The 26,189-nt window shown below is 39.1% G+C and overlaps 1 protein-coding gene across 6 annotated transcripts in view; it reads left to right on the plus strand.

Annotated features, from left to right (window-relative positions):
• The window catches only part of SCFD1 (sec1 family domain containing 1), a 106,645-nt gene extending 94,775 nt beyond the window's left edge, over positions 1-11,870 (plus strand). For all 6 annotated transcript variants that reach the window (XM_077908896.1, XM_077908893.1, XM_077908895.1 and 3 more), the window contains 2 exons: positions 6,347-6,415; positions 11,652-11,870. In XM_077908896.1, the coding sequence (XP_077765022.1) occupies positions 6,347-6,415; positions 11,652-11,675 (93 nt within the window). In that variant the 3' untranslated portion in view covers positions 11,676-11,870. The remainder of the gene's footprint in view (positions 1-6,346; positions 6,416-11,651) is intronic.
• The last annotated feature ends 14,319 nt before the right edge of the window (positions 11,871-26,189 follow it).

The following is a 26,189-nucleotide window of genomic DNA, read 5'->3' on the forward strand; positions in this document are numbered from 1 at the left end:
GTATATACCTAGGAGTGGAATTCCAGAGTCGTCATAATTTTTATTGTTAACTGAGGAACTGCTAGTCTGTTTTCCAAAGTGACCGTACCATTCTGCATTCACACAAGCAGTGTATGAAGACTTTGATTTCTCCACATCATCACCAACACTTGTTACTGGGCTTTTTGATTCTGATTATCCTGGTGGGAGTGAGGTGGTATCTCGCTGTGGTTTTGATTTTCATTCCCCTGGTGAATTAGGATGTGAAGCATATTCATGTGCTTTTTGGCCATTTGTATATCTTTGGAGAAATGTCTACTAAGATCCTTGCCCATTTTTATAGTTGAGTTATTTTGCCTTTTTATTATGGAGTTTTAAGAGTATGTAATCTAGAAGGAAGTCCCTTATCAAATATGTGATTTGCAGAAATTTTCTCCCATTGTTTAGGTTGTCTTTGTATTTTCTAAATGGTGTTTTTTAAAGTGCAAGAGTTCTTTTTATTTTGATGAAATCCAATATATGTTTTCTTTTGTTGCTCATGCTTTTGTTGTCATATCTAGGAATCCCAAATCCAAATTTGACAAAGTCAAACCCAAGGTCGGAAGATTTACCCCTATGTTTGCTTCTAAAAGAAAAGCATTTTTACTCTAAAATGTAGGTCTTTGATCCGTTTTTAGTTAATTTGTCATGTAGTATGAAATAAAGCCCAGCTTCACTCTTTTGTATATGGCTGTCCACATTATCCCTGCATCATTTATTGAAAAGACCATTTTTCCTCTATTGAATGGTCTTGGTGGCCTTGTTGAAAATAAGCTGACCATATATGTATATAAGTTTATTTCAGGACTCTCAGTTCTTTTCTTTTTCAAGATTGTTTTTCTGGGTGTTTTGCACTTCCATAGGAATACTTGTCAATTTAGTTGGGATTCTAGCAGGAATTGCATTGACTCTATACATCAGTTTAGAGACTATTTTCATCTTAATAATGTTATGTCTTGTGCTTGGGTGGCTCAGTGGTTGAGCATCTGCCTTCAGCTCAGGGCGTGATCCTGGGATCCAAGATCAAGTACCATGTTGGGCTCCCTGCAAGGAGCCTGCTTCTCCCTCTGCCTGTGTCTCTGCCTCTCTCTCTCTCAGTCTGTCTCTCTCATGAATTAATAAATAAATCTTTAAAAAATAATAATGTCATGTCTTCTGATCCATGACATGGGATTCTATTCTGTTTGTGTGGACCTTCTTTAATTGCTTTCAACAGTTTTTTGTTGTTGTTGTTGTTGTTTCATTGTTTCTGTTGGTTTTTGCTGTTTTCAGAGCATAAGCTTTTACACTTCTTTTATTAAATTTATTTCTATATATTTTTATGCTATTATGAATGGAATTGTTTTTATTTTATTTTGGGATTGCTCATTTCAGTCCAATAAAAAATTATTTTTATGTATAATCTTGTATCCTGCAGCCCTCTTGAACTAATTTATTGGTTCTAAGGTATTTTAGTGAATTTTTAGGATTTTCTGTATAGGAGATCATGTTATATGTGAATAGAATTACTTTAAATTCTTCCTTAAACTATCTGGGATGTTTTTCCTTTTTCTTTTTTCTTTTTCTTTTTGCCTAACCACCTGGCTAACACCTCCAGTGCACTGTTGAATTGAATAGACTTCTTTTTCTTCTTCCTGAGTCAAAATATCCAGTCTTTCATTACTTGGTATAATAACAGGTACGAGTTTTTCATAGGTCACCTTTATGCCATTAAAACCCCTTATCAGTACAACCTTATAGTATGAAACAAAACTTAGGACTGTACCTACAAGAATGGAGAATAATCTAGCGTGGCCTTTAATTTACACTGGTTCACATTCAGCAAATGCCAGTTTTGTTAGGAAGGCAAAGAAAATAATACAGTAATTTAACTCATAATGTAACTGCTATTTGATATGTCAGCAATGCATTTGATGAAATTAATTTTAAGAAAACATTCAATAAGACAAGTATGCCTGTTTCTGCTACTTTTATTCAATATAGTATTAGAAGTTCTAGCCAGAGCAGTTACACAAGAATAAGAAATAAAAGGCATCCAAATTTGAAAAGAAAAGTAAAACTCATGTCACTATTAGCAGATGGCATATAGAAAAAAAAAAAAAACTGTCAGAACTAATAAATTCAGTAAAGTTGCAGGATACAAAAATCAGTGCCCAAAAATCTGTTGCATTTCTATACACTAATAACAAACTATCAGATAAATCAAGAAAATAGTCCCATTTACAATCACATTTTAAAAAATTAAATACTGAGGAATAAATTTAACAAAGAAACTGAAAGACTTTATTGGAAACTATAAGCCATTGATGAAAGAAATTGAAGACACAAAGAGATATGTTAGGTTCATGGATCAAAAAAACCCTCAAAGCAGTCCACAGGTTCATTTTAATCCCTGTCAAAATTCCAATGGCATTTTTTCACAGAACTAGAACAATCCTAAATTTGTATGGAGGCACAAAAGACCATTAATAACCAAAGCAATCTTGAGAAAGAACAAAGCTGGAGGCATCACGTGCTCTCATTTCAAACTGTATTACAAAGCTATGGTAATTAGAACAGTATGGTGCTGGCATAAAAATAATCACATAGATCAATGGAAGAGAATTGAGAACTCAGAAATAAACCCATGCAATATATGATATATTAATTTACAACAAAGATGTCAAGAATGTACAATGGAAAAAGGACAGTCTCTTCAATAAACAGTACTGGAAAAACTACACAGCCACATGTGAAATAATAAAACCAACCTCTATTTCACACTATACACAAAAATTAGTTCAAAATGAATTAAGGAAAAAAAAATAAAAAAAAACAAAATGAATTAAGGAATTGAACATAAGACCTGAAATCATAAAACTCCTAGAAGAAAACAAGCCGTAAACTTGACGGACATAGATCTTGGCAGTGATTTTTTTTTAATCTGACTCCAAAAGCCAAAGCAACAAAAGCAAAAATAAATCAGACTACATCCTGGTAAAAAGCTTCTCCACAGCAATGGAAATGTCAACAAAGGCAGCCTACTGAGTGGGAAATATATTTGCAAATAATGTATCTGACAAGGGTTAATATCCACAATAGATAGGGAACTTACACAACACCAGAAAATAATAATCAATTAAAAATGGGCAGAGGACCTGAATAGACTTTTTTTCCAAAGAAGACAGAGATGGCCAACAAACATGAAAAGATGGCTCAACACCATTTATCATCAGTGAAAGTCAAAATCATAATGAAATTCACCTCACACCTGTTATAATGGCTGTTATCCAAAAAAACAAGTGTGGCAACAAGGTAGAGAAAGGGGAACTCTCATGTGCTGTTGACGGGAATGTAAATTGGTGCAGCCACTATGGGAAACAGTATGCAGATTCCTCAAAAAAGTAAAAATAGAACTACTGTCCAGCAATTCCACTTCTGAGTATTTATACAAAGAAAACAAAAACACTAACTGGAAAAGACATTTGTACCCTCATAGACATTGCAGCACTGTTTACAGTAGCCAAGATATGGAAGCAACCTATGTATCCATTGATAGATGAATGGTAAAGAAATTGTGTGTGCATGCATTATCCTACGACAAGAGAAACACAAAACCCATATCGTTCTCTTATGTGTGGACTCATTTAAAAAAAAAAGCTCATAGGGTGCCTGGGTAGTTCAGTCGGTTAAGCATCCACCTCTTGAGTTTGGCTCAGGTCATGATCTCAGGGTCATAAGATTGAGCCCTGTGTCAGGCTCCACGTGTGGAGTCTGCTTGAGATTCTCTCTCTCCCTCTGCCCCTCCCCTCCTGCTGTTCTCTCTTTCTCTCTCTGAAAATTAACTTAAAAATAAGCTCATAGACATTGAGAACAGATTGCTGGTTGCCAGAGGAAGAAACAGGTGGAGGTCAAAGAGTAAAACAAAACAAAAATGTACTCTTAGTCTAAGCCTCAACTTACAAAAAAAAAAAAAAAAAAGAAAACTGTGATTGATACATAGACATGCTGGCTCCACCACATTAGTGTGTACCTAAAAGATCCAAAGATAAATGACACTCTAGTACCCTCCCATGATGTGCTTCACAAAGGCACATCTCTGAAGAAAGATGCACCTGCCTTACACATGAGATATACTGGGGGAAAGAACTGCATAGACATTGACTTTTTTTTTTTTAGATTTGATTTATTCATGAGAGACACAGAGAGAGGCAGAGACACAGGCAGAGGGAGAAGCAGGTTCCATGCAGGGAGCCTGACGTGGGATTCGATCCCAGGTCTCCAGGATCACACCCTGGATTGAAGGCGGCGCTAAACCACTGAGCCACCCAGGCTGCCTGACATTGACCTTTTGAACATACTAGTAGAGCCAGTTGTGAAATGAAACCGGTAGTCAATCCTTTAATCACATAAATAACTATCTTAATTTGTCTAACTTTGAGAGCAGGCATTTACATGTGAAGGTGTATTTATTAAAGCACAAGTATTGTTTAGGAATTTATAATATCTGATTCTCCAATAACATTATCAGACATTTTGAGGTTAGAAGACACATTTCCAAAAGAAATCACAGTTGAGACTCTCAAAGGTATTTGGGAACTCAGTCATTTGCATACATGCTCTGGACAAATACATAAAGCACACAACAGGCTTTGAATAGCTGTCCCAGTAGCCTTTTGTTTCTTTTTATAGTTGCAGAAATAATATGTACTAATATGCAAAAGCAATTTGGGAGTAAGAGTGTGCTGAACCCAAAAGGACAAAAAAAAAGTTGGTAGTAAGTAACCAAATGTATCGGTAGTTGAACTTGACGCCACCACAGGCTGTTCTCTTGATGGAAGGTGATTGGCTAGAGAATGAACTAGATTTAGTTAATAATTGTTACCTTGAATCCAGTTATTGGTACATTTCACAAAGTTCAGTTTTTGATGGAGGAAGTACCAAGTTTGTGCATAATTAAGAATAAGTTTGCACTGGAATATGGGTAGACTGCAACGTTTAAACTTACAGTACAGGATTCATCTCCGCTAGTTTGTTTCAGCCCTGTGCTTATCTCGGGGAGCCTTGAGAGCCATGATGCTGACATGTGAATATCATGTACTAACTAGTAGTGAATAGAGTCTTGTGCTAGGGACCAACATAGATTGGGGGCAACCTGCACTGGCGTGTCAGCACTGTTTAATAGAAAATGAAAATATTGATGATTTGCACCTAATTTCTGTCATGTTTTCTTGCTTCTGGTGTTGAGCCTGGTCCTGTAGCCTGATTTAGGTTACATGATCAGAGAGGTATAAAAGACCCTTCCTTTAGAAAGACCGGGGCTCCCCTGCAATTGGGGCATGTCTATCTTCTCTATAATTTGGTGGTTGACAATTGAAAATAAAATGTGTCCTGTGCTGAGATGGGATCCTGGGAGTTGTGCATAGAATATTTGGACCCTTCTAATGTTTCCCTCTGCTTTCTTTATCCTACTATGCTGTGATCTCTACCTTTACTAATGCCTTGTGTAAGTATAACCTATGTAGCCTCAATAATCCCACTTATATGATCAACCCTGTTATAGTTATTGCACATAACATCTCATTTTTCAAAAATGAAGTGAGGTGTGACTTGTTTTGCTCAGAAATGGCCAGTGAGGACATTTATTCAGGGAACTATTTTTATTCAGCTGATACAAAGCCATATTTCTGTTTCTTGATGAATTACTGTATTTGTTATGGAATAAGCTTTTTACATTAAAGAAGAAATGAATTTTCCTTCAAGTACACAATACATATAATAATTTCAGCATTAAGGACTTAGCAGAATTCTTCAGTAGAAGTTTTGACTGCTGTAATTGGGTTATAGCATTCTGCCAAAATTAGGAATGAAATTCATTCATGAGGGGTCATAAAAATGGATTACAGTATGTTGATATGTAAATACTGTATTGCACAAATGAGACTGCAGTGACAGTTCATGCAACTTATACTATATCCTACTGCTAGCCTAACAAAACTCCAGGAATATTTTCTTCAAGTAATATAGATCTTACATTGGAAGAATGTTGGCCTGGGATTTTATAAATAATTGTTCCTGTGAAATGTGGCTGTCATCAGATGCCTTCTCTTTTCAGTATAAATGATACCAGCAGTGTATGTATGTTAATACATTTTTTAAAAATAATTTATGCCTATTTCACCACTTTTATTCCATGCAATTTTAGGATAAATATGTGTATACTAAAATTTTATAACCTCCCCCTCAAAAAACCTTTAAGAATAACAAAAAGTCTTATTAGACTTGATCACTTTTCTTGGGAATATTGAGAATATTACTTGTTACTTGTATGAGTTCTCTTCTTTTACAGGGGAAGCAAGGCAAACACATTTTATATGGCTGCAGTGAACTTTTTAATGCTACACAGTTCATAAAACAGGTAAAGTATACCTTGTTAGTTTCTTTTAACATACCATAACTTGCTGTTGTTGTTTGTCAAAAGAGAGCAAGAGAATCATCATATTCATTTGACCCAGCTTGAAGCCAAAAGCCATAGAGCTATAAAAATACAGGTTTTACCATGAAAACTATACAGAAAACTCTGGTAAATAATATTATTTCTATTATTCCAAATCTATGAAAAGGTAAATTCAGAGAATTTAAAATTGGAATAGTGTACTCAAGCAAAATCACCATTTCTTATACGCTGTCCACATTTCTGACTTTACCAACCATATCACACATTGGGCTAAGAAATTAAGTAACTCTGGATGAGGGTAGCGGAATAGTTTTATGCAGTAGATACAATGGAATTACATTCACTTGAACATTAAGGACAGCAGTAGCTGAGATGTACATAGGCTATACATTCTTTTTCTTGAAGGAACTGCTAATGTTCTGTTAATTACATTAACTTTAGCTTTTTTTTTTTTCTTTTTTTTCTTTTTTTTTTTTAAGCTTAACTACTGGGGATGCTCAGTAGTCTCACCAGTAATGTTCACTCACCTCTGCATTGGCTGCCATAAAAATCACAACAGCGTGCTATACTCATTTTCAGCTGCTATTGCTAGCATCATTTTCCAGAACAACTTTCTTATCCTCATTATGTGATTCTTGTATTTCTAACCTTAATGTAGTTGCCCACTGACAGAATACAGAAAAGTTCAGGAAGATACAGTGAACACATGTATACTCCTCATTAACATTTTACTGTATTGCTTTATAAGACACCTACTCATTTATCCATTCTTCATTCATTGCTATAGTTTTATTCATTTCAAAGAAAATTAAAGATATCAGTGCACTTTCCCCTTAATTCTTTATTGCCTAGGGGTTTTAGTTTTTGAGGGTTTTTATTGTTTTGTACTGTTTGGAGGTAAAATTGACAACAGTGAAATATACAGATCTTAAGTGTATATTCCTAGGTATTGTCAGATGTGTTCACTTGAATAATTCAGCACAAACTCCTATTCAGGGTGTAGAACCATCACACCTCAGAGTTCCTTTATGATCCATGCCCAGGCAGTCCTTGCCCTTAGTTCCTGCCCAAAAACATGCTCTTGATACTTTTCCACCACAGATTATATAATGTTCTAAAATAGGCAAAACTAAATGGAATATTTTTTTTCTTGGGTTTACTAGATGATTCTCAATTTAATTAATCTTTTTCATCTACCAGATGTTTATGCTAATTTCTCTATTCATTGATTTCCTTTGTTTTGATTACTTTGGGATCTTATCAAGTTCTTTAGTTTTTCTTTTCTTTTTTTAATTTAAAATCAATTAATTAATATGTATAGTGTATTATTAGTTTCACAGGTAGAGTTTAGTGATTCATCTATTTGCATGTAACACCCAGTGCTATTACATCAAGTGCCCTCCTTAATGCCCATCACCTAGTTTACTTCATCCCCTCCCACAACCATCAGTTTATTTCCTATAGTTAAGAGTCTCTTATGGTTTGTCTCCCTCTCTGATTGCATCATTTTTTAAATTTTTCCTCCCCTTCCCCTATGTTCATCTGCTTTCTTTCTTAAATTCCACATAAGCATTTAAAGCCATAAAATCAGGGGCACCTGGGTGGCTCAGTAGGTTAAGCACCTGCCTTCAGCTCAGCTCATGATCTTGGAGTCCTTGGATCAAGCTCTTCGTCAGGTTCCCTGCTCAGTGCAGAGTCTGTTTCTCCCTCATCCTCTGCCTCTCCCCCTGCTTGTGCACTTTCTCTCTGAATAAAATCTTTGGAAAAAAAAATAATAAAGCCATAAAATCCAAACCATGTTTTAGCTGCATTTCACAAATGTTAATGTATTTTCATCACCATATTCTATATTTTTAATATACGTGGTGGTTTTATTTTTTTTTTAGCCCATGTATAATTTAAAGATTTGTTGTTTTCAAGTATTTGGGGTTTCTAGATATCTTATTATTGATTTCTAATTTAATTACTTTGTGGTCATAGAACATTCTGCACATTATTTACTGTTTCAAAATTGATTTAAATCTCTTTGGGATCCCTGGGTGGCGCAGCGGTTTGGCGCCTGCCTTTGGCCCAGGGCGCGATCCTGGAGACCCAGGATCGAATCCCACGTCGGGCTCCCGGTGCATGGAGCCTGCTTCTCCCTCTGCCTGTGTCTCTGCCTCTCTCTCTCTGTATGACTATCATAAAATAAAATAAAATAAAATAAAATAAAATAAAATAAAATAAAATAAAATAAATAAATAAATAAATAAATAAATAAATCTCTTTTATGGCCCAACATATGGTCTCTTACTAAGCACTCCATGTGCACTTTAAAAAGAATGCATTATGCAGCAGTTGAGGGAAATGTTCTATAAATTTCAGTTTGGTCATGGTAGTTAACAGCATTACCTAAATCCTCTATGTCTTCATTGATTTGTTGCTTTGTGGGTTTTTTGGTCTAAATCTATTTGGTACTAAAAGACTAATAATAAAATCTCCAACTATGTTTGTGAAATTAATGCTTTCCCCCTTTAGTTCTGTCAGGCTCTCCTTTCAGTCCTGTCAATGTCCACTTATTTTTAAGCTCTATTAGGTATACACAGATTTATGATTGCTGTGTCTTCCTGATGAGTGTACCCTTTTATTATGTAATATTCTTCTACTCAGCTGGTAATCCTCTTTCCTTGAAGTCTACTTTATGTGGTATTAAATTAACTACTCTAGTCTTAAGGCTTGCAGGTTATAACTTTCCATCTGATTGCTTCAGCTTACCTATGAATTTATATTAAAGGTGTTTATCTTGTAGGTGTCATATAATTGGATTTTTTTTTTTTTTTTTTTTTTTTAGAAAACCATTCTGGTAATCTCTGCCTTTTAATTGGTGCCTATTGGTCTGTTAACATCTAATGTAATTATTGGATCTACCATTTTACTGTTTGCTTTCTTAGTTTGAAATAGTTTGGCCATCTTTCTCCTTTCCTACCTTCTTATTATTTAAACACTGTTTTATTTGAGCTGTATCTCTGCATTATCGATTTAGCAGTTGCTATATAGATCACAATATATATATCTTTAACAGTTTATAAGCTAGAATTAATACTGTGCCACTTGCGTTAAATATGGAAACCTTGCAACCATATAGACCCATTCCCTCAGCAATTATTCTGATTGTGATATATTTTACCTCTACATACATCATTAACCCCATAAGACAGTGGACATTCTTATCATTTGTACCTCAGTTATCTGTATCATAAAGAAATCCTTTGTATTTACACAGATAGGATTTCCAGTGTTCTTTATCTCTACCAACTCTAGTAGATTTTGATTTCCATGTGTTGACTGCAAAACTTCTGTTAGCATTCAGTATAAGCTCAGGAGCTAGCAGTGAATTACCTTAATTTCCTTTTATATGAAAATGTATTTCACCTTTATTCTTAAATATTTTGGCTGGATAAAGAATTCTAGATTGACAGTTTTTCAAACTTTAAAGATGTTATTTCACAATCTTATACCTTCCATTATTTCTGATAGGAAGTTAGTAATACTCAGATCAATATAATTTTACATATCATGTTTAATTTTTCTCTGGCTGCTTTCAAGATATCCTCATTATCTTTGGTTTTCAGCAGTTAGGATGTATTTATGTGTGAATTCTTATACATTTATCTTATTTAGGGATCACTGAGCTTCTTGAATCTATCATCAGTTTATATGTTCCAAATTTAGGGAATTTTCAGCTATTCTTTCTTCAAATATTTTTATGTCCAATTTTCTCCTCTCCCTTTGGGACTCCATTCACCTATATGATCAGCATTTTATATTATGCCACACATCTCTGAGTATTCTGTTTGGGATTGGGGGGGGGGTAAGAATTTTTTTTTTAATTTGTTTGTTTACTTATTTAAGTAATCTCTACACCCAGTGTGGGGCTTGAACTCCTGACCTCAAGATCGAGAGTAGCATGCTCTTCCAACTCAGCAAGCCAGGCACCCCTGATTCTGCTCCTTTAGAGTGTCTAATTTAAGTTGTCCTATCTTCAGATTCACGCTTTCCTTTGTTATTTCCCTTCTGCCATTTGAATAATGTTGTATTTACCAGTTCTTGAATATTCATTTGGGTTTTTTTTTTAATATAGTTGTATTCTCTGCTCAAGTGTTCTGTCTTTTCATTGTGAACATAGTCTCCGTGATTTCACTGAGGATAGTTGTCATAACTGCTTTTATACCCTTTTCTATTAATTACAGCCCATAGATCATCCATTTCACCATCTGTCTCCACTGTCTTTCCCCCTAAAGAATGGGTCTGATTTTCCTGCTCCATCATATATTAATTTTAGATTACTGAATGTTTTAGAAACAATGTTTCTTTGGAAGCTGAATTCTGATTCTCTGGAGTGCTGATCTGGGCCTTTAGCAGACACTGACCCTGATGAGACTCAGACCTCCAGGTGTGTCGCACAGGCAACAGCCCAGTCTTGCTTCTTAATCTCGCTCATTGTGTGGTTCAGGGTTTCCCCACAGATTTGGTTAAAATTTATACATAGAATATAGGGCTCCCTCACTCTGTCCTTCTTGTTTCTAGGATTTCCTCTCACCTTCAGTGGCTTTAGTTGGCCCCACCAGCTCTCTGGTTCTTCAGGTTGAACTCACCAGTGGGAGCCTCTCCTTCCTAGTGTCTGTTCCTTCCCCACCCACTGGCTGTCAGGTGTTCTCCACTGTCTTCCAGGAGTTGGTTTTTGTATTTTGTTTAAAGTTTATAATTGCAATCCCTGGGAGTATTAGGCCAGTAGAAGTTTACCCAACCTTCCAGAATTGAAGGCCTTTCTTTTTCTTTTTAATGATGTTTTAGAAATATCAAACTAATTAAAATATATGGAGAAGTAAACTGTGAGCATTAAAGCTGCACATGAGATTTTTTTCTTGACATTTACATACTGGGTTAATATTAACTTTATTCTCAGGGTTTTTATTTTCCATTAATTGAATTTCTACCTATGTTGGTGATACTTTTTCTTTAAAGATCTACAAAACTTTAAACATTTGAAGTGGGGGTAAACATTGAGTGAAAATTTATTCTAGATACATGCAGTGAACGAAATAAGCCTAGATTTTACCATGATTAAAGCATTCGTTTTTAAGGTGTTTACAAATATGTTTGAATGCATAAATTTCTTTTGTGATTAAAATAAAGCCATTCTTATGTTTTGTTTTAGCTGTCACAACTTGGACAAAAGTAACACAGAAGAACCTTAATATGAGAATCTACTTGGATAAATGTAAAAAGAAAAGTCAAAAGAGCCAGATGTTTTCTTCTTCATACCAGTGTCCAAATAGTGAAATTTAGAGTTAATTTTTAAGGAAATTCTATACTTAATATAATGTGTACTAATTAAAAGAATAAAGCAGTTCAGAAATAAATTTTTTAAATTGTACGTTCTCTCTCCTGTTATGTTTGATAACTGAGAAAGTAAGTACTTAGGAAGGCAAGAAAACTCTGCCTGAATATAATGTTAAATTATCAATACGATAACTGATTTATTAAGATTGAAGCCAGTGTAAAGAAATACGCAAATGTTGCTTGACTGGTTCATGAATTTCCTACATACATGCAATTTTTTTTTTCACTTGTATGCATTTTAATTGTAAAATTACCTTCCCATGGTTTTCTGGTCTCTCGTGTTGCCTGTGGACTTTGAGTACTTTTTTTTTTTTTTAAGATTTTATTTATTCATGAGAATTCACAGAGAGGAGAGAGAGAAGCAGGCTCCATGCAGGGAGCCCGACATGGGACTCGATCCTGGGTCTCCAGGATCACGCCCTGGGCTGAAGGCGGCGCTAAATCGCTGAGCCACCCGGGCTGCCTAACTTTGAGTACGTTAATGTCTCTTCTTCGTCTGGCACACCTTTGTACATTTTATCACAAAATCCCTTTTTTTTTAAATGGCAACAACATCATCTAGCAAACTTCCCATAAAGTTCTAAAAAAATTTGTAAAATTAAGTGTTCACTTTGGTTCAAACCTTCCTGTCATGCAGCAGGAAGGACTGTTGATCTTAAAACTCAAGGCAGCTACAAGATAAAAGCAAGCCAGTTGCTCCAGAGAAAAAAATTCTTAAGGCCAGAGACCCTTTCCTCCTGATAAGCCTCATCAAGAGGAATCTGTAATGTTATAGATAACATCCTAATAGATAAAACAGCAAGATTCACAAGACTGTTTCTGCACTCCCAACCCTCATGAGTCAATGCCATCATACAAAACTCAGGTCAAACAAAAGATTTCTATTTGGGTAGTGGCCTACTAATCTGACTTGGTTTGGAGTTAAAATTTCAAGTATGTTTGGGCAACTATAACAAATTACCATATGCCAGCAGCTTATACATATGTCACACAGCTTGGGAGGCTATAGGAAATCCAGCAGATCAGACAGCCATCTTCTTGTATCTTCACATAATAAAGAGTCATAATCCCTCAATCCCCCTTTAAGGAGCACTAATCCTATCATGGGGGCTCCACCCCTGTGATCTCATCCAAACCCAATTACCTCTAAAAGGCCTCACCTCCAAATACCATTATATTGGGAGGAAGGGCTTCAACATAATTTATAGGGAACAAATATTCGATCCATAGCACCATATCATCTGCCAAAGTTATCAAAGTGGTTTCATGCTCAGGGCTTAAGGAGACAATGTAATAGAGACAATAATGTTAATCGAGGTGGTAAATTACAGAGAAGATAAAGCAATATCCCAGTTTCCTCAGTAACAGAGAAGCTAGACTTTACGCCCATAAAAAAAATTTTTTTGGTTAAAACTACTTGAAAGACAGGAGGTGGTCACTTATGTTGTGTTTGCAGCCAAAAAAATTAAAACTAGTCTCATCAATGCATGATTTTTTTTTCAAGTTTGCCTCAAGTTCACATAAAAGATCATTGCCAGGGGATCCCTGGGTGGCTTAGCGGTTTGGTGCCTGCCTTTGGCCCAGGGCGCGATCCTGGAGTCCTGGGATTGAGTCCCACGTCAGGCTCCCGGCATGAAGCCTGCTTCTCCCTCCTCCTGTGTCTCTGCCTCTCTCTCTCTCTCTCTCTCTCTCTATCAGTCATAAATAAATAAATAAATCTTTAAAAAATATAATTAAAAAATATATATATCATTGCCAAGGTTCTGAGATAGAAACTTTTCTGTGGGGCCTTTTAAAAAAAAGTCTCGGGCAGCCCAGGGTGGCTCGGTGGTTTAGTGCTGCCTTCAGCCCAGGTCGTGATCCTGGAGTCCCGAGATCGAGTCCCATGTCAGGCTCCCCGCACGGAGCCTGTTTCTCCCTCTGCCTGTGTCTCTGCCTCTCTCTCTCTCTCTCTCCCTCTCTCTCTGTGTCTCTCGTGAATAAACAAAATCTTTAAAAATAAAAAATAAAAGTCTCTGGGGAAACTTAGCCCTTTCCCAAACTGTCCACAGCCTAGCCCCATCTGTCCTAGTGTGGTTCCCCAGCAGGCCATCCACAACATGGTGAGGGTCACTGTTGCTGCTGTCTTGGGCTGGGCAGCTCAACAGGTGTATCCAGCAAGTCCCCAGCTTGGCTGATTCAGAAACCAGTTTTACTTGCCCCCAAAGGGCATTCTCAGAGGAATTGATGCCTGCCACGGTAAAATGCATACCAGGGGTAGAGGTCAGTAGGAAAGGGAAATGCTGTGCCAGGTGATTTACAAAAGTTACATCAGTCCTCTCAACAACACTAACAGGTGGAATGGCACCAATTTTATAGATGGAAACAAAGCTCACAAAGTCCTAGCTCGTACATGGTGGAGCCAAAGATAGAATGCACACCTGTCTGCTTCGAGTCCATTCTCTCCACTGCTCAAAATTGCCTGAGGAAGCAGAGGGCTTGAAGTCTTGCCAAGCCACTCCTCACTGATCAACCTGAGTCAGTCACTCTACCTTTCCTCTATGGTGGAATGAGCTGTGCAAAGTGGGACATCCAACACGGCCCTCAAGGTAATCAGCTCACGTGGACTAGCCAGTGCAGGATATTCAACAAAACAAACACCTCATGGGCTCATACACATCACTGGCAAGCATAGCCCCCTAAGAGAATTTGAGTAGTTAGGCATTCACTTGGGAAAGATCGGTTCACTTGGCATAGATGGGGCTCTAGAAAAAAAGGAAAAGGCAAAATAAAGGATTGAAAAGAAATTCAAAACAAAATTTGCTCTGAAACAGACTTCTGTTTCAGCTCCATCAGGTAATTTTGTCCTGTGACAAACTGTAAGACAAACTCACATCCTAGTATCTAAATTGTGAATTTTTGAATTATGCCCTTAAAACTTAAAATTTTTAGGTAATATTCAAAAGAATTTGAAGCTGGGTGTGAAGATTTAAATTCAGTTAAATATACCCAGATCATCAGACAGTGGACTTTTGCAGAAAAATTTTTTTTTAATTGTGAGGCACACAGAAACACCTAGCTATACAGGCTGATGAGAGTGTACTGATGTGACAGGTGAATAAACTGGAAACAATTTCTCATTTGTCATAGTGACCATATCAAAATAGACATAAACCAAGCAGAGAGAACTAGGAACCATTCAACTTCACTTTGTTGAATACCCTGGGTTCAACAGAATCATAGAATTTCAAAAATTAGTATCCAAAGAGATCATGAATGTTGATGAGTGTGTGTCAGACTTTAAATATTTGTAGCTGCTTTTTAAAATGGAAACCTCAGGATGGTTCTAAATTACCAAGCATCAACCCCATCAGCATGGCTCACTTTCAACAGGAATAGCTGATTGTTCTAAAAAAGCAAGCTCCATGTACCAAAATGACACGGTGTCGTTTTGTCACCAGAGACAGCCACAGGAACTCTATGATCTCCTGAAGGATTATAACTGACTGTCATGTGCTGATTTGCTTATCAGCATCATTTTCCCTGATTTCTGTCACCCCAATTTTACCTTCCTCCTCATTCACTCGTTTCAGGTGGAGCTGACGATACACCTGACAATAACAGTAATTGATAAAGGGATAGAGGAGTAGTCAAACCTAGCCAATAGAGAAACAATTAGATTCCTGCCGAGGTCATCGCTTAAAAGGCACAAGAGGGCCACTATCTGCCAGACTTAACCTGAAGGGTCTTAAAATGAGGCAATAGGTATGGCCACAAGGTACCTGAGAATGAAGACAATGCAGAGCTTCAAGATGTCCTAACGACATCTTTTGTTTTTTTGTTTTTTTATTTTTGTTTTTGTTTTTGTTTTCTAACGACATCCTTTGAACCACTGGGTCTATCATTAGTATAATGTGAGTGTTGCAGCCAGCAGCAGACACAGCCTTACAAAGAGAAATCGAACTCTAATAAAAAAATATATATATACATTTAAAAAAAGTAATAAAAGCACTAAAAAAATAAATTACACTAGAAGAAAATAAATAAAAATAAAAGAGATACAAAATCCAATGGATGATTTAAACATCCTAAAAAGCCAAAGAAATGCCACCCAGAATATAAGAAACAATGATTCTCAGACATTAAACATCAGTAAGCAAAGGAAAGTGATCCCTAAGAGAAGGAAAGCAAACAAGAGGAGTCCTGCAATTGCCCCTTCTTACTTCCTGGTGAGATTTTTTTTTCCCAGGCTTCAGCACAGGTAGTGCTGAGAGAGAGGGATCCCTGAGTTGCTGAGACAAAGTTGGGTACTTGGCAAAGTCAAGGTAGAATTCACGGGGCAGAATAATGGAGAAAAGAGAGCTACACAGGAAGAAAGTTCTAGAGATCTGCTGAGGGTCAGATGAATGCTGATGGTGCAGGTGGTGAGGAAACAACCGGAGGCTAGGGAAAGAACCTCCTACAAGGATCCCGCAGAGCAGGAACAACCTTCTTGGCTCAAATGGGGCCACGAATAGGGTCTGTTCCTATCAATCACCTCATATTTCACGGAGGACTGGCATTGTACTCCAAAGGCCTTTGCCTCGATAATAGGAAAGATTAGCCCTAGACTGAATGCTGTTCTGGCCCCACCTAACAATCCTTGAAAGCAAAACCCAAAAGGATCGAACCGTTCCAAGTAGCTTAACCATGTGCAAAAAAGCTCAAGAATAGAGGAATACAAGAGTAAGCACCCAACAAAATAAGTTTAGTGTCTCCAATCCAATCAGATCTTACCAGATGAGACACAGGGTAATAAAGCTCATTGTGAAGAGAAAACATTTTTTTTAAAGTTTTTATTTATTTATGATAGTCACAGAGAGAGAGAGAGAGAGGCAGAGACACAGGCAGAGGGAGAAGCAGGCTCCATGTACCGGGAACCCGATGTGGGATTCGATCCCAGGTCTCCAGGATCACGCCCTGGGCCAAAGGCAGGCGCTAAACCGCTGCGCCATCCAGGGATCCCAAGAGAAAACATTTTAATAGAAACAGACTCAGAAATGCCACAGATGACAGAATTAATTAACAAAGACATTGAAACTATTATAACTATATTCCATATATTCAAGAAGGTAGAACATTAAGATATAGAAAATATTTTTAAGGCCCAAAATGGACTTCTAGAAATGAAAGACTTCAATATCTGAGAAGAAAAAAATTGCTAGATATATCTGTAGAATAATATCATTTATAAATTGAATTCAAACCTTAAGAAGAACTGGGTTTTTCAGATTAGGTTTAATGAACCAAAGGTCAACTTTTAAAAAATGTTTATTTATTTTAAAGAGAGAGAGAGCACATGAGTAGGGGGAGGGGGAGAGCAGACTCCCTGCTGAGTGGGAAGCCCAATGTGGGGCTCAATCTCACGCCCCTGAGATCATGACCTGAGATGAAATCAAGAGTCAGACACCTAACCAACTGAGCCACCCAGGCACCCTCAGAAGTCAACTTTTTAAATAAAAATAGCTCCTAGGTACTTTTTGTGACCAAAAACTTACACTGACAGGATCAAGACATACCTGAAGCTCTTTTTTTTTCTTTCCAATTATTAATATCAGTAAGCTTACTTTTTGGCTTAAGTCAGTGTGAGAGGACTTTCTACTACTTGCGGGAAAAATAAGTCATGAAATAGTTGACAAATTCTGGACATCGATCTAACTGGTTTTGAGGAAACACAATCTATTTCAGAACTGCCATTAGTGATGCCGATGTGGACATAGATTCAGAATTGAGATGTGCCCAGAGAATATAAGCCACAAATCAAGAACTCCCTAGTCTGTTAGATACCAGAATTCTCTCTCCATTTATTTGAGAGGGAAGGAGGGCGGGGTGGCAGAGAACGAGGGAGAAACAGACTCTACTGAGCAGGCAATCCGACCCGGGGCTCAATCTCCCAGGACCCTGAGATCAGGACCTGAGCTGAAGGCAGATGCTTCACTAAGCCACCCAGGGTCCCCTAGATACCAGAATATTCATTGATTTTTATTGCTTGACAGTCTACAACTATAAACTTTTGTGAGGATAAAACTGATTAAACTGTTTTTGGACTACTTTTTGTTTGTGCTGCTGAAATATATTGCTGGGTTTGGGTTTTGTTTTTTGTTTTTGTTTTTTTTAAGATTTTATTTATTCACTCATGAGAGACACCGAGAGAGAAGCAGAGACATAGGCGTTGAGAGAGGCAGGCTCCCCACAGGAAGCCCCATTCAGGCCTTGATCCCAGGACCCCAAGATCACTCCCCGAGCCAAAGGCAGATGCCCACACTGAGCCACCCAGGTGCCCCTAAAATATGTTTTAAATTGTTAATTCTGTGAGCATTTTTTAAAATTATGCAGTTCACACACAAGTTTTTGGTATCTTCTACTTTAAAAGACAAAACTCAGATTATGTAATCTTCAAGTATGCTACCATCATTAATATTCCAAAATTACAACCAAAGTACAGAAGACTAACTTATAAACATCTATTCCAATTTATAAGTTAACATATACCAAGAATCAGCAATGATCAATCGCATGGATATCTTATAAGAGGCAGAAAAGCAAAGAAGAAGAAATGAACAATTTTAAACCTCTGTTATCTGACAAGAACTTTGTTAGGTGCTCTAAACATTTAATGCTCATTTAATACTAATTTTTTTAAAAACTTAAGAAAATAGGTAATATAATCCCTGCTTTACAAATAAGGAAATACACGGTAAGAAAGAGTTCGGTTACTATCAAGGTCATTCATTGAGTAAGTAGTGGAATTTAAAATGGCCAGATCTGAGTCTAGAACCTTTTCCATTTGACATGAGGAATTAGAGGATAATAGGAATATTAGGATATTAGGAATTAAAGGATAGAAAAATAAGAGATACTTAGATACTGGGGATGCTAGAGTTAGAAAAACAAAAAGATTATAACTTCTCTCATTTCCCAAAAGTCTGGAGACAGTATCTGGGCTGCTTCTAGCCAGTGTATAGGAGGTTTGCCATTTTCAGAAACTAAGTTTCTAAATCATAATTCAGGGTGGTAGTTCTTAAGAAAGCCCCTCAGAAGTATGCTTTTTCTGACTAGGTTCAATTAGACCTAGGACAGACAACCCTCAGCACATGAATGCTCCTCCTCTCTATCTCCTTGCTCCAGTTAGCACATCTCTGTCCTTGAAAGAAAAAGCCATTTCCAGTACCTTTGCTAAATGTTGGTGGGTTTTTCTTGGGGGGGGGGGGTGGATGGTCAGCTGAAAATATGCCTTCATTATATAAGTTTGAATACATCCATACCATGGCACCCCACGCAGCTGCAAAAAGTCATGAGGAAACTCTTGCTGTACTACTATGGGATGGTCTACGAGACTACAGATATATTGTTGAATTAACAACAGCAGAAAGGTGCAGAACGCTATATACAGTTTGATGCTGTATGCATACAAAAAAAGAAAAGGAAAGTTATAATTGCTTATTATGTGTATATAGAGCGTCTCAGGAAGGATACACACTAAATTGGCAACTGTTTGCTTCCTGGAAAGAGAACAGGGTGCCTGGGACCAGGGATGGGAGGGAGAGGCTGAGGCTTTTCACTGTAGACCTCTTCTATGCTTAGAACTGAGTTCCAAGTATCTGCTTCATTACCAGTGAGAGGGGAAAGATCCCTCTTACTATACAAGAAGACAATAGGTAGTTTGAGCTCACAAAATCTAATCACGAGTCTGATGGAGTCTTCTCATTTCCTACTTTACTCTCTCCCTCTATAGCATGGAACACTGTTGGCTATTCCCTTGGCCTCCTTGACTTAAAATGTCAATTAGACTCATTTGATTTGCCGTATGTCCCCATCATTCCTGAGATTCAGATATCCTGGATAAAAATCAGGGTAAGAGGGGTGCCTGGGTGGCTCAGTTGGTTGAGTGTTTCTTGATTTCAGCTCAGGTCATGATCTCAGGGTTGTGGGATGGAGCCCCAAGTTGAGTTCCTCCCTCAACGGGGAGTCTGCTTGAGATTCTCCCTCTGTTCCACTCGTACCCCCAAAATTAAGAAACAAATCTTTTTAAAAATCAAGCTAAGAAAGTGTCACTGGATTTGTCAAAGAACACTTTGTACAGTACAGTTCATTTCACTCTATCTTGACATGAGTGAAAAATCAAGAACAGGTATTCAATACTACCAAGGTTGTTGCTAGTGTTTGTATCAAAAAATATTAATCCCCAACAGAGCGTCTGGAGCCAGCGGCCTAAATTCAGCCGCAGCCTCAACTCAGTGATTGTGTGGCCCCAGGCGGGCTATTTAATTTCTGTCAACTTCGCTGTCCTTGTCTCTAAAAGCAACTTCATAAAAGTGCTGTGCAGATTAAATGACATCTCTGAAAGGGCCTTTACGGGGTCTGAAGCTCAGTGCAAGTCAAGTACAAGCAAGAGCTTCACCCCAAGTTCAAAGGGCAGGACTGTGCGTTCCATTCAGGAGGCTGCTAATTTGTGCAGGCAGAGATCTTGACAGCTGCAAGGTGCCGTGGGTTGTTTTGGAGTGGGCCTCACAGGCAAGAACCCAGGAGCTGCCCCTCAGTGCCACCATCTTTGGGCTCAATGTGGCTGCATCAGAGACACCCCAAGACCTTTCTAAAGACTGACATCCCTGTTGTTCAAAAGGCTGCCATGACACAAGCTCTAGGGCTTGGGTGTACAGTTCTGTAGACAGCAAGGCGAGATTCTGTACCCCGTTCTGCACCTCTGCCAGCTGCTGGAAGTTGGGGTCAAAGGTGCAGCCCTACGTATACAGAATCATATTCCTCCAGTTAGGGAGGAAGGTCTCCCTTACTAGCCTCTGTGTAGGCAGCAGTTCAAACAGCTCATCTTGGAATACCACAAAATGTCCCAGGTTGTCTCCAAGCTGTAGTAACAGGAAGGGAAGGAAATAAGTCAACCAATTTTCTCCTTCCTCAGGTGCCATCTGTGATTTGCTCCGAGTCCCTCCTGGCACAGAGTCTGGATGTGATCAGCCCCGTGTGGTCTGCGTGTGGGTGATGCATGCCAGCCGCCACCTCTCCCTTGGCTGCCCATGGGAACAAATCTGCCAGGGTCTACACCCCGTGTATCTGCCTTGGTGTGGACTCTGAATCCTGACGTGCCATCAAGAGCCTGCTCCAGGGTCTCAACAAAGACCAGGATTCAGCCTTATAATCCCTGGCACTTAGGCTCCCTGAATTCAGAGAAATGTTTGATGGCAAACAACTATCATGCTGACATCAGAGCAGATCCAGCCCCGGAGACAATCCTTTGGCTCCAGAACACGTGATGCTCAGGTTTCTAATAAATTGCTTGCGTTTGGGAGGAAAGCAATCCGAAGGTGAGAGTGAAGGAGACCACTTCGAATCTGAAGCTGGTAAAAATAAAGATAATAGTTTTCAAAGAGTAGAAATCAACTCCTGCCTGAAAGGGACCTTTATCCTCTGTCCTGTCCTCTTTGGGCATCAACTCTTCTCACCTGGTATTTGCTTTCCCTCCTCCACCTCCTCATAGATCCAAGCTTCATAACAAAAGAGAACTCCACAGTTGAAAGATTTATCCCAAATACATACAGAAACTAGATGCCCAGGGATAAGCAAGATTAAAAGAGCTTATCTGAATTGCTTTTAAATATTCCAATTTGTGTTCTATCTGGGGGTCCTCATCCACTCTCATTAAGGAGCAATAGCAATGGATCATTTGACCTCAGGCTATGTCCTCATCTCTGCATATCCAGACTGTAGGTCCTGTTTTCCAAAGCTGTAATGAAATTATTTCATTTTAAAAGAAAGAAAAAAGAGAGGATGATAATAAGTGAACAGAACACATCAGGCTTTGGGAGCCCTTGCCTTATTATTCTCTTACATAAAACCTTCTAAAGTTATCAACATTTTTCTTAAAGATTTTATTTAATTATTCATGAGAGATGGAGAGAGCGAGGCAGACATAGGCAGAGGGAGAAGCAGGCTCCCTGTGCAGAGCCTGATGTGGGACTTGATCCCAGGACCCCAGGATCATGACCTGAGCCGAAGGCAGATGCTCAATCACTGAGCCACCCAGGCGTCCCTGAAACTACAAAATTAAAGCCATTCAGAATTGAAGGGGACCCCGAGTGGCCTCGAGGAGAGAAGCTTCACTAATTCTCCTAAAGTCTTCCGTTCACAAGGCAACTGTGAACCCTGACACAGTATTTATAGGAGTTCCACTTACTGAGAATCATCTCTGTGGAGTAGCATGGGTAGTCCTGAAGAGCAGCCTCCACAAATGTAATAAATAGTTCTGCTGGCATCCTTGCAGATAAAGGCACCTGCCACCATGAGGAGAAAACACTAGGAAAGCTTCGTCATCACGAGAAGACGCCGGCATCAGATTGCAGCCAACCTTCCTGTTGCTTATCTGCTGTTTCCTCCGGTGGGTGCCCCATGTACCTGAGGAAGGGGCCCCTGGTCATCAGCATCACAAGCCACAGCGGGGCTCAGCAGTTCGCTCACATTAAGTTTCAGTGGAGATGTTCAGTTGGGTACAAAGGAGAACAGAACAAGGAAAATCAAAATGCCCTGCAAAAGTTCTACCTATTATTACCTGCGCGGTCCAAGGTTGATTTATTTCCCCTTAAGAAGCTTGTGCCTTGGGTGCCTGGGTGGCTCAGTCCGTTAAGCTTCTGCCTTCCACTCAGGTCATGATCCCAGGGTCCTAGGATCGAGTCCCTTCTCTCTGTCCCTCCTCCCCCTCATAGTGTGTCTCTGTCTCTCTCTTTCTCTCTCTTGCAAAATAAAATCTTTCTTTAAAAAAGAGGAGCTTATGCCTCTTGCTGAAGTTATAAAAGCTTGACACAAGTCACTTAAACATCCTTGAAAATATCAAGTATGATGAGCAACCAGCAAGAGTGGTGGCAGTTATTTCAAAATACTGATTATATATGTGTATGTGTCCATGTGTGTATAACATAATATGTGTGTATATTCTGGACATTATATATATACAAACTTATTATCTATAATATTTATATGTTAGAAATATATTAAATACATAATATGAATATATTTTTATACACACACACAGGAGATAGGATAGTGGGATGTTTAATTTTGTGTCAGCTTGATGGTACCACACAGTGTCCAGGTGAAATATTGTTTCTGGATGTGTTTTTGAGGGTGTTTCCTGATGAGCTTACATTTGAGTCTGTGGGCCCAGCAAAGCAGACCGCCCTTCCCTTTGAGGGTGTGTATCATCTAATTCATTGAGTTGTGGACAGAATAAGGGGTGGAGGAAAGAGGAATTTGCCCTATTTTCTTCCTGCCTGCCTTCTCGTCCCTGCCTCCTTGTGCTGGGACACGGGTCTTCTCCTGCCCTTGGACTGAGACTCACACCATTGGCTCCCCTGGTTCTCAGGCCTTCAGACTCAGACTAGAATTCTGCCCTAGGCTTTCTAGCATTTCCAGCTCGCGGACAGCACACTCTAGGACTTCCCAGCCCCCATAATCATGTAAGCCTAGTCCTCAAAATAGATCTCCCATTACACATGTGTTTACATGTATAGATACACATTCATGCTGGAATATATCACATGTAGATATATAAGGATATATATACTTATAAGGATATAGGAATATTCGGTTTCCTATTTCTCTGAGAACTCCAACACAGAGACACTAGATAAACTGGATGGCTAGATGGATAGAGTAGGTTAGACAGACAGAACCAGAGAGCAATAATTTTAAAGTAGCCTAGGCAGCAATAAAAATAATGATTGTCAGGACTCCTGGGTGGCTCAGTGGTTGAGTGTCTGTCTTCAGCTTGGGTTGTGATCTCAGGGTCCTCGGATCAAGTCCTGCATCAGGCTCCCCACAGGGAGCCTGCTTCTCCTTCTGTCTATGTCTCTGTCTCTGTCTCTCTCTCTCTCTCTCTCTCTCTCATCTCTCATGAATAAATAAAATCTTAAAAAAAATAATAATAATGATTGTAACCACCACTGACTGAGCCTCTTCCCATGCTGAGAACTGGCCAAGCACTTTACATACAAACCTGGGGCTGCAGCCATGTGGGGAGAGGACTGAAAGGCCCTGCTGTGGACTTAAAGCATCACCATCCTTCAAGAGCTCTACTGCATCCATGACACAGCCACAACAGCTATGTTCTTTTTTTTTTTCTTGAGATTTTATTTATTTATTCATGAGAGACACGGAGAGAGAGGCAGAGACACAGGGAGGAGAGAAGCAGGCTCCCTGTGGGGAGCCCGATGTGGGACTCGATTCCAGAACCCCAGGATCACACCCTGAACCAAAGGCAGACGCTCAGCCACTGAGCCACCCATGCATCCCAACAGCTGTTTTCAGTATCGAACACCGTCTCAGTTTTCTCTGAGCCACATGACAAAGAACTGAATCCCTTAACATTGCTTGTATTTAGATGTGGGTGAGGACAAGGACAAGAGTGAAGAGAAGCCACTGGAGGAAGATCATCACCAGTAAAGGGGGAAGAACTAGGGTTGATTTCATGAAGTCCTGATACTAAAGAGAGAAGACTATGACACTAGAGTCACAATGAGTCCTCACTGACCTTTTGGAGACTGAACCCTCCTTGATCCATGAAGCCTGGCCACAGATGTTCCTAGGCTCCATGGGCCTGGCAACAGGATTGTTATCTCGGTCTGTATGAGTCCTCACAGTGAAGCCACCTAATCTTTTAAGACCATCAAAAGAATTATTACTGGTTTTATTTTATTTTATTTACCTGAGAGAGAGAGAGAGAGAACACGGACAGAGAGGGAGAGGCAGACCCCCACTGAGCGCAGGGCTTGATCCCAGGACCATGGGATTATGACCTGATCCAAAGGCAGACGCTTAACTGACTGAGCCACCAGGCGCTCTTAAGGGTTATACTGTTAAACTATCAACCAACCAAGGTCAGTTTCTAGTTCAATGAAATCTGAATTATTTGAGGAATGATCACTTCTTCCAATACAACCTCAAGACCGCATTGGCAGGGCGGGAAGCAGACAGTGCTGCAGACACTGTGTTTCATGGGGAACGTCTGGCCTGGCTTCTCCGTGCTGGTCTTGCCTTGTTGCTGGTCCTGGTCCTCGTCCCAAATCTCACAAGCACTTCTCTTTAGCCTCAGTATCTCTACCAACTTATCCACACTCGCGGCCTTACTTCCTTTCTGACAATGAGATTCTGATCCTCCTGGAGTTGAGAGGCAAAAAACACTGATTTTAAAAAGGGGAAAAAAAATATATCACATTGACCAGAGCCTTCCACGGCCATCTCTTTCTTGCACACATTACCAAGTCTTCGTTGACTTTTGTCTACTTCCCTCAGCCAATCTACAACCAAACAAAAGCCACAGTGGTCTGGCCTCCTTTCCAGGGACTGCCGAAAACCTCAGGCCAGCCCAGGTTTGTCTGTGGGGGGGGTTACCCTCTTTCGAATGTTAACAGATGGGATGCTCTGAGGCACACCGCTGGCCTTAATCGAAAATCATTTTGTGTTTTTCTCATGCCTGGGACTTTGGATGGCTATGGGCCTAGGGAGATTTCAGTGACCCCTTAGCCTGGACTCAGATCTGTTGCTGTTATTAGGAAGGCCTGAAGATATGTAAAACTTGATTTTGAAGAAGATACTATTTCTTCGGGTGTGAAAAATGCTTTGCGTTAGTTTAGGTCTGTTAACATATTATTCGTAGGAGTCCCTCTCCACCAGGCCAGATCTTCCAATGCCTGTTACAGAATCTAAGTGCTAAAGGTTCACAATATATACACTTCCCTACTCACTAAGCCATAAGGTGTTACCCAGTACAAAATCAAAGTTTTAGTCATCTCGGTCTCCCCCCCACCCCCACCCCCCGCCTACTAGCATGAGGCCTGATATTTGAAAAAGGCTCAGGAATCATGAGGGAAGGAAAGTGGAAGGGGTGAGAGGGTGGCACGAATGAAAGCATTTTAGGACCAGACATCGAAATTATATGTTTGATATTATAAAATCTCCTGAACACACCCATCATGGAGAGGAAGCACAAGCTGTCCTCACTTTTCCTGACCACTACAGTTTTTTCTCAGGTCAAATTATCCTTTGAACCTGTACATTCTGTCACATTAGGGAAAAAAAAATGAAATCATCAAAGTCCTCAGCCAGCCTCCACGTAGGACCAGGACTGACCTGTTTGTGCTAACAATGTGGCTATTCTCTTCGTGTTTTTAAGGAAATGTTTGGAGATGTCACTGGGCTGTGTGGTCTAACTGGGTGTCCTCTTAGATGTCATCCCACTGAGAGTTATTCTAGAACAGTGCTACTCTGGCTATAATAAGTACATGAGTTACTTTTAAGCTAAAATTTAAATGTTAAATTATGTAGCTAA

This window comes from Canis aureus, chromosome 9, assembly GCF_053574225.1.
Source record: "Canis aureus isolate CA01 chromosome 9, VMU_Caureus_v.1.0, whole genome shotgun sequence".
Taxonomy (NCBI): domain Eukaryota; kingdom Metazoa; phylum Chordata; class Mammalia; order Carnivora; family Canidae; genus Canis; species Canis aureus.